This window comes from Oncorhynchus mykiss, chromosome 7 (genome assembly GCF_057628025.1).
Source record: "Oncorhynchus mykiss isolate SJ-2025 chromosome 7, ASM5762802v1, whole genome shotgun sequence".
NCBI lineage: Eukaryota > Metazoa > Chordata > Actinopteri > Salmoniformes > Salmonidae > Oncorhynchus > Oncorhynchus mykiss.
In genome coordinates this window covers 63,720,902-63,730,387 of record NC_143028.1, presented here as the reverse complement: position 1 = coordinate 63,730,387, position 9,486 = coordinate 63,720,902, and the positions used below count along the sequence as shown (strand labels likewise).

Sequence of the window (9,486 nt, the reverse complement as noted above, 5' to 3'; positions counted from 1 at the left end):
TGTGATCAGATATCTGCTGATCAGAGTTGTATGATCATGGATGATGAGTCTGTTGATTGTGTATCTGTACCTGCTTGAGCCTGTTCTTATGTAAATGTCTAAAGGGTGTAGTACATAATAAAAAGGCTTTCATGACAAGTTGCGATTCCCCAGTCTCGAGGACTTTTTTTATTTCACCTTTATTTAATCAGGTAGGCTATTTGAACATGTTCTCATTTACAACTGCGACCTGGCCAAGATAAAGCAAAGCAGAGCAACACAAACCACAACATGGTTACACATGGAATAAACAAGCGTACAGTGAATAACGCAATAGGAAAAAAAAGAAGTCTATATACAGTGTGTGCAAATGGCATGAAGATGACTGAAGACATGTCAATCTAAGAAAGTGGTTGTTACAGCTACAATGTAAAAATCTGAGTGCCAGGGTCATTTCAGTTAATGTGCCCTAAACTTACCTGGAGCAATCAACCAACTACTGTTGATTTTATAATACTTGAAACGTGTGTTTGTCAATATAAATTGTTTTCCCCTCCGATACAGCAGTGGGCGCTCCTAAGTTTGGTCAGTGCTATCTGAGCAGAAATAGACGCATCGTAGGCGAAGATTTTTTATAAGTCAAGATAGACCATGGACTGTGTTTCCAATGGGAGCAAATTAATCAAAGTAGGCAGAACAAGCAAGGATATAGGCAAAGCTAGCATGTACTTGCATATTTCCGTAAGAGAACGCCTACTCTGAAGTGCGCGTTTGCAATAACTCAATACGCCCTTGCGCTCCTAAAAAACGCAATTTTAAAAAACTATTGCAAAGGGTGAAGTCTACAAAGATAAGTCCACTCTGTTCGTAACAGATTCTAGTTTTGGAAATATAAAACTATGTAGATCAAATGTTTCATCGATGAGAACATTTGCAGAATGTCGTTCAAAATCCATCTCCCTCCATCTTCTCCCACTACCGGTCACTGGGCTTCCTCTTATTATCAGATTTGGTAGTTAGTGGAAACGCCAACTGGATGCTTCACATTTATACATCCGGTGAAATATCTGGCTCATTGTTTTATCTGTGTCGTCACATTCGTGAAACTAGATAGCTATAAACAAAGATGGTGGATTGTTAAAAATAATAATACTACCTGAAAGATAAGTAACATCTTTCATTTGTGGCACTACTCGCACAGCAAACAAAATGTCAAAATTGGAATTGTTGAATATATTTCTTACGAAGAGATTAACCGCGGCTGCCGAGGAGATATTTGGAGCTGTGAAGGGTACGATAGTTGAGTACCAGACAGAAATCGTTCGCTCCAAGGAGGAGAACAATCGTCTCCGAAAGCTGCTGGATATCGCTGTTCAGCGCGTTCTACTTCAAACAGGTAACTAGCTAAGTAACGCTAGGATATGAACCTACTTTTATTTCTCAAAACGAGGGAATTGTTTTGTTTGTTGCCAGACTCCACAAAATAATATATACAAAATACCAGAATTGTTCTATTGGACTAACGTTAGACTAGACTGAGAATATGAAAAGCCGACCACAGGGCTGCCAACTTTGAAGAAAGCTTGGAGTGAGATTTTGCCTAGACGGGGCCTGTGAAATGTTACTGTTTTAAAGCTAATTTCCTGTAATATGTATTTCGACATGATATATATATATATATAAATAAAAACAGGTCAGATGTATTCAGAATTTTTAAAACAATAAATTAACACTCAAAATTCTACGACTTTGTTACTTTTAGGTTTTGGGGGGATGGAATTAAAAGTATACAATTTAATTTATTTTTTAGGTGGTTTGACACTTTAAACATTTTTTATTTCAGTAATGAAATTAGATGAGGAAACAGGCCAATGGGAGAAACAGTGGGAAGGTCAGTGAGAATGCTCTGCACAGGAAATACTAATGGTTGATGGCAGTGGGTAACCAAATCATAGATTGCAGTTTTGTCGTAGACTGCTTTCAAGGTAAGGACACAAACATTTAGTATTTGGTCATTTTGGTGAACTCTTTAAAATAGTGCTGGATGAAAATCCTGCTTGCTCTCCTTGATCTATGTTTCCCAAGTGCTGGATGTTCTTAATTTGTCAATCATCCAACCGTTTAAAATAAGTCGAATGAATATCAATATTCAGGTGGTTTATGTCTACTAGTTGAAGATCATTGTCATTCTCTTACTCTACATAGACAAAATATTTGTTAATGAATTGTCAGTCTCCCTCTATCGCTGCCTTGCATGTGCACAGTACTAAAATGTGAAATTATATTTGAGGCCTAGAGCATTTTAATATCCAATACTTATTTGTAGGACTTCAAAACTGTCAATGAATGGCTGCAAAAATATATAGCCTTATATTCATTTTCAAAGACACAAGTAGGCATATCAGATTTAAAATCTGTGATTACACTGGCAAAATTGGGAGAAGTGGAGCAATAAAATACTGTAAATGTGGGGATCTTTCTGACATGCACACTAATTCCACTTTTTTTATTTCAGCCCATTGTTAAGAATGAGAATTGTTCAACTGATCAGACTAAATAAAGTAAATTGATAATCAAATCTGCTCTAGGCAAGACATAAATCTGCCCCTACACCCTAACCAAAATGTTTTTATATCTATTGTCTCCCCTCTAGAATCAAACTTACGCTTTTGAGTTCACAATCTGTTTGACCAAATGATTTTCATAGTGACAAATCACTACTAAACATACTGTAGGTCTGTCTGCTACCTTTTCATTGTCAGAGCCTAAATGCCAATCACCAAAACAATGGTACTAATGCAAGTGTGGATTAATTCGACATTAGTACATGCTGTCAAATTGCTGCATTCTGCAATAAGGATGGGAGTAACAGCAACCTAAATTTGTTGACAATATTGTATCTACAAATGTTTTTTACCATTTTATAAACTCAGCAGAGAACATTCTCTCTCTCTCTCCATTCAATTCCACTCTAATCTTGAGGGGCGTTTGGTAAAAAAATACACATTTTCAAGAATCACATCTGATCTATCCATATACGATTAAAAAAAAAGTTTACCCCCCTTTCTCCCAAATTTCAATCTTGTCTCATCACTGCTACTCTCCAACGTGGAGCCCTCCCGGCCAAACCCTCCCCTAATCCGGACGACGCTGGGCCAATTGTAAGCCGCCCTATGTGATTCCTGATCACAGCCAGTTGTGATACAGCCCGGGATCATGCCTTAGATGCTCATCCAAAAGCTCTCCCCCGCCCTCCATTTGGCAAATTTGATCATAATTCTATCCTTCTGATTCCTTCTTACAAGCAAAAGCTAAAGGAAGAAGTACCTGTGACTCGATCCATATGGAAGTGGTCAGATGACGGCGGACTGTTTTTCTAGCACAGACTGGAATATGTTCCGGGATTCATCCAATGGAATTGAGGAGTATACCACCTCAGTCTTCGGCTTCATCAATAAGTGCATCAATGACGCCGTCCCCACAGTGACCATAAGTAAATATCCCAACCAGAAGCCATGGATTACAGGCAACCTCCACATCGAGCGAAAGGCTGCCGCGTTCAAGGAGCGGGACACTAATCTGAAATCCCGCTATGCCCTCAGACGAACCATCAAACAAACAAAGCGTCAATAAAGGATTACGATTGAATCATTCTACACCGGCTCTGACACTGTTCGGATGTGGCCAGGCTTGAAAACTATTACCGGCAACAAAGGGAAACCCAGACGCGAGCTGCTCAGTGATGCTAGCCTACCAGATGAGCTAAATGCCTTTTATGCTCGCTTCGAGGCAAGCAACACTGAAGCATGCACGAGAGCCTGAATGACTGTGTGATAACGCTCTCGGTAGCCGATGTGAGCAAGACCTTTTTAAACAGATCAACATTCACAAAGCCTTGGGGCCAGATGGATTACCAGGATGTGTACTCCAAGCATGCACAGACCAACTGGCAAGTGTATTCAGTTACATTTTCAACCTCTCCCTGACTGATTATGTAATACCTACATGTTTCAAGCAGACCACCATAATCCCTGTGCCCAAGGAAGCGAAGTTAACCTGCCTAAATAATTACTGCCCTTTAGCACTTACGTTGGTAGTAATGAAGTGCTTTGAAAGGCTGGTCATGGCTCACATCAACAGCATCATCCCGGATACCCTAGTCCCACTCCAATTTGCATTATGCCACAACAGATCCACAGATGACAAAATCGCACTCCACACTGCCTTTTCCCACCTGGACAAAAGGAACACCTATATGAGAATGCTGTTCATTGACTACAGCTCAGCGTTCAACACCATAGTGCCCATGAAGCTCATCACTAAGCTAAGGAGCCTGGGACTAAACACCTCACTCTGCAACTGGATCCTGGACTTCCTGACAGGCTGCCCCCAGGTGGTAAGGGTAGGCAACAACACATCTGCCACGCTGATCCTCAACACTGGGGCCCCTCAGGGGTGTGTACTTAGACACCACAGGGTTAGGCCTGATCACCAACAATGAGACAACCTATAGGGAGGAGGTCAGAGAACTGGCAGTGTGGTGCCAGGACAACAACCTCTCCCTCAATGTGAGCAAGACAAAGGAGCTGATCGTGGACTACAGGAAAAGGCGAGCCGAACGGGGCCCCAATTAACATCAACGGGGCTGTAGTGGAGCGGGTCGAGAGTTTCAAGTGCATTGGTTTCCACATCACCAACAAACTATCATGGTCAAAACACACCAAGATAGTCATGAAGAGGGCACGACAAAACCTTTTCCCCCTCAGGAGACTGAAAACATTTGGCATGGGTCCCCAGATCCTCAAAGTTCTACAACTGCACCATTGAGAGCATCCTAGAGAGCACCCCTATTACTAATCTGTTCAACCTCTCTTTCGTATCGTCTGAGATTCCTAAAGATTGGAATGCGGCCGCGGTCATGATCCAAACTGTTAGACCTATATCCATCCTGCCCTGCCTTTGTAAAGTCTTCGGAAGCCAAGTTAACAGATCACCAACCATTTTAGAATCCCACCGTACCTTCTCCGCTATGCAATCTGGTTTCCGAGCTGGTCACGGGTGCACCTCAGCCACGCTCAAGGTCCTAACCAACATCAATAAAAGACAGGATTGTGCAGCCGTCTTCATCGACCTGGCCAAGGCTTTCGACTCCATCAATCACCTCATTCTTATCAGCAGACTCAACAGCCTTGGTTTCTCTAATGACTGCCTCACCTGGTTCACCAACTACTTCTCAGATAGAGTTCAGTGTGTAAAATCGGAAGGCCTGTTGTCCAGACCTCTGGCAGTCTCTCTATGGGGGTGCCACAGGGTTCAATTCTCGGGCCGACTATTTTCTCTGTATATATCAATGATGTCGCTCTTGCTGCGGGTGATTTTTTTTTTGATCCACCTCTACGCAGACGACACCATTCTGTATACATCTGGCCCTTCTTTGGACACTGTGTTAACAAACCTAAAAACAAGCTTCAACGCCATACAACACTCTTTCCGTGGCCTCCAACTGCTCTTAAATAGTAGCTCCACCTTATCTCAGCTCACTGGTCACCATAGCAACACCCACCCGTAGCACGCACTCCAGCAGGTATATTTCACTGGTCATCCCCAAAGCCACACAAAAATGACTAAAGTTGGAGACTTATCTCCCTCACTAACTTTAAGCGTCAGCTGTCAGAGCAGCTTACCGATTGCTACAGCTGTACACAGCCCATCTGTAAATGGTCCATCCAACCAACTACCTACCTCATCCCAATATTTATTTTGGTATTTCAGCTCTTTTTCACACCAGTATTTCTACTTGCACATCCTCAACTACACATGTATCACTCCAGTGTAAATTGCTAAATTGTAATTACTTCACCACAATTTGCCTATTTATTGCCTTACCTCCTTACTTCATTTGCACACACTGTATACAGGTTTTTCTATTGTTATTGACTGTACGTTTGTTTATCCTATGTGTTGTTTTTGTCGCACTGCTTTGCTTTATCTTGGCCAGGTCGCAGTTGTAAATGAGAACTTGTTCTCAACTGGCCTACTTGGTTAAATAAAATGTGAAATAAAATCCTGACCGATTACATCACCGCCTGGTATGTCCACTGCTCGGCATCTGACCATAAGGCGCTACAAAGGGTAGTGCGTACGGCCCAGTACATCACTGGGGCCAAGCTTCCTTTCATCCAGGACCTATATAATGGGCAGTGTCAGAGACTCCTCTAAAATTGTCAGAGAATCCAGTCACCCAAGTCTGTATAGACTGTTTTCTCTGCTACCGCACGGCAAGCGGTACTGGAACGCCAAGTCTAGGACCAAAAGGCTCCTTAACACATTCTACCCCAAGCCATAAGACTGCTGAACAATTAATCAGATGGCCACCGGACTATTACATTGACCCCCCCCCACCCCCTTCCATTTGTTTTGTACACTGCTGCTACTTGCTGTTTATTATCTATGCATAGTCACTTCACCCCTACCTACATGTACAAATTACCTCAACTAACCTGTACCCCCGCACACTGACTTGGTACCGGTACCCGCTGTATATAGCCTCATTATGTTATTGTTATTTGGTAAATATTTTCTTAACTCTTCTTGAACTGCACTGTTGGTTAAGGGCTTGTAAGTAAGCATTTCACAGTAAAGTCTACACTTGTTGTATTTGGCGCATATGACAAATAGTTTGATAAAACATTTTTAGACTGCTGCGCCACTCGGGAGGCCATATCATATCTTTTTCAGAGCCAATCTGATTGGTCAAAAGATCAATTAGTGAAAAAAGACCAGTATTGGGCTGACTGTCTAAATGCAGCATAATAGGCTGACCAAACCACTCGCTCGTGTCGCAACATAAATTTAGAAATCCATGTTATTCAATTGTTGCACCCACACTGCTCGCGCGCGCCAACGAGTGTCTGTGTTGCCAAGGGCTGAAATAGAAGTCATTCCTATTTCTGACGCAATCGCGCTGCAAGTCCTGCCTCTCCCATCTCCTCATTGGTTTATAGAAGCAGGTCCTCATTGGTTATACCCACGTGGGTAATTGAAAGACTAAATGTTTTGTCGGTTGTCGTGGTAATACTATGAAAGTGTAGATGCCAATCACCAAAAAAGTTCAAAGATGAAGGAGCCAGGGAGGAGAGATGACTAGAGACTATTCGGTTGGCCGTTTTATGTGTAGAGTAGAGGACCTTGTGCATTTCAGGTAAAATAACAACTCAAATGTTTATATCCCAGGACAAATTAGCTAGCAACAGCAAGCTAGCTAAATAGGACAAATTAGCTAGCAAGTGCAAGCTAGCTAAATAGGACAAATTAGCTAGCAAGTGCAAGCTAACTAGCTAAATTGCCATACGTGTTTAATGCTTTTCGACCTGTCCCCAAATTAATGTCATTGGTTCAGAGTTTGTTTTGGTATTTTAACCTTTGTCGTGATCATGTTTGGTGTTGGGGGACAAAATAAATTAGTGCACGTAGGCGCACGCGCCCAGCCGGTCGGCTGATCCAGCAGCAGGAAAGGTAATTGATTTCATCACCTACAACAATTTGAACGTCATCAATCTGTTTCACCCATATATTACACGGAATGCAATAATATTTTATGTAAGTAGACAACAGAGTATATTTTTACAGGGATTCTATATTTCTAGATAGACTGAGTGATTTTACTGGCGGTGCAGAAGAGGTAGATCTGGCACATGGTCAAAAACAATTCTTAGATTCTTTCCAGACAGACCATTTTTTTCAGTTGCATTAAACTTTTTATTTAGAACTTTTTTGGAAGTACATACTGGACGTGAAGGCAGTTATGACAATGGTTGCTCTGCCACACTGGTCTTTGGTGAGTACCGAACGTATTTAGACATTTTAGGTTTGCAAAGCTGGTGAATGGCAAGTTGAATGGCTGCTTCCTGGGCTTAAAGGAGAATCTCCATATTCAACGTCTCCTGTAAACCCAGATTCTGGTTCACATGCAGGCTATACATGTACTGTGGTACTAAGATAGAATTGCCTTCAGCTGACTTTCTTCCTTTCCTTTCCCTCTAGACCACCATGCTATCCATCTCACTGAAGATGCATCTTCCCCTGAGCAGCAGCACTGTGAGCAGGAGTGGAGCCCCGGTCTGGGCCAGGACCCAGAGCCCACACTGATTAAAGAGGAACAGGAGCTCAGAATCAGCCAGGAGGAAGACCAGCATCACGGTCTGGAGTCTGATACCAAAGGAGAGTCTACATTAACTCCTCCCTTTGTTAAAAGTAACTGTGATCAGGACCCAGCTCAGCCTTCACATCTTCCACATACCCAAACTGTGGACATCAGAGAAGGAGACTCTTTAGCCAGAACCATATCTTCTAAGCAGATCAAAATAGAAAGTGAAGAAGGCTACAGCACATCAGAACCAACCAGTGACTTACAGACCATCTTCAATGTAAATTCAGACTGTCTTGCAGCTTCGAGTGAAAACGGTGCCCAACCCAATATCAACAATAGAATTCAGAGAGAAGGACTCTCAGGATATAAGGCCCCACAGGGAACAAGCAGTGCATATGAAAGAGAAAGTATAGGTCTACACATAGATGTTAGAGGCCAGAACACCTCAAAGCTGCCTCCACAGAGATCTCCCTATCAACCCCAGGGCATACAGAGAGTGTATCGTTGCAGAGAGTGTGGGAAATGCTTCAGTTTCTCCTGCCAGTTAGAGGTCCACATGCGATGGCACACCAAGGAAAGACCATTCAGCTGCTCTGTGTGCAGAAAAGGCTTCACAACCATCAGCATGTTGAGGAGGCACCACCGCATTCACACTGGAGAGAAGCCCTTCCGCTGTCACATCTGTGGGAAATGTTTCAACCAGTCGGCTCACCTCAACACTCACTTTAAAATTCACCCAGGGGAGAGACCACATGGCTGGAAAATGGCTCGGTCAAAACGTTAACAGCAGAGACATTTACGCTCTCTCTTGAAATTAAGTTCTGAGCACAGAAGGAGAGTGACATGTAAATCTGGGCAGTTTAATTATTGTCCAGGATTTAAAACACTAGAAGAATCAGTGATTGATGTTTGAACAATGCATTACAATCCAGTGGGGAATGGGAATAACTTTGAGTAATGAAAATGTTACTGTTTTTCACTGATCCATGTGATTGTGTTGCTGCATGCGTCATCATCTGAAACCATGTTCAGTGCCAGCATGAGGATATGAATACTGCTATGAATACTGATATGAATACATATATATGTTGACTGATGTTGTTCTTTTGTAATTATACTACACATTTTACAGGAAGCAGAGGATATCACCTGTTTTAGTAGATGCAGATCAATCAATGAATTTGATCCTCATCTATTTCCCCTTAGGACTTGGACATGACTGCTGGGCTGTATGACTATCCTATTAGGGCCTTGACAGTTATCCCTGATGAAATTACTGTGTCAAAATGTAGTGTTCTGTACTGAATGTTAACTGTTTTGTAATAAATAATTGGTCAAATGTTTTTTTAAGGTCAGGA

The 9,486-nt window shown here is 42.2% G+C and overlaps 1 protein-coding gene across 1 annotated transcript; it reads left to right on the top strand.

Moving 5' to 3' along the window:
• Positions 1-587: 587 nt before the first annotated feature.
• On the top strand, positions 588-9,471 carry LOC110528356 (uncharacterized). Its single transcript, XM_021610369.3, has 2 exons — positions 588-1,375; positions 8,023-9,471. Exons 1-2 carry the CDS (start codon positions 1,189-1,191, stop codon positions 8,910-8,912), a joined length of 1,077 nt encoding a protein of 358 aa, XP_021466044.2. The 5' UTR covers positions 588-1,188; the 3' UTR covers positions 8,913-9,471.
• Positions 9,472-9,486: the final 15 nt, after the last annotated feature.

What these genes read in the sequence shown, in the direction of transcription:
- LOC110528356 (XM_021610369.3), top strand. Translation starts at nt 1,189, where the DNA reads ATGTCAAAATTGGAATTGTTGAATATATTTCTTACGAAGAGATTAACC. An exon ending in GCGCGTTCTACTTCAAACAG is followed by an intron (nt 1,376 to 8,022) that starts GTAACTAGCTAA and finishes CTTTCCCTCTAG; the next exon opens with ACCACCATGCTATCCATCTC.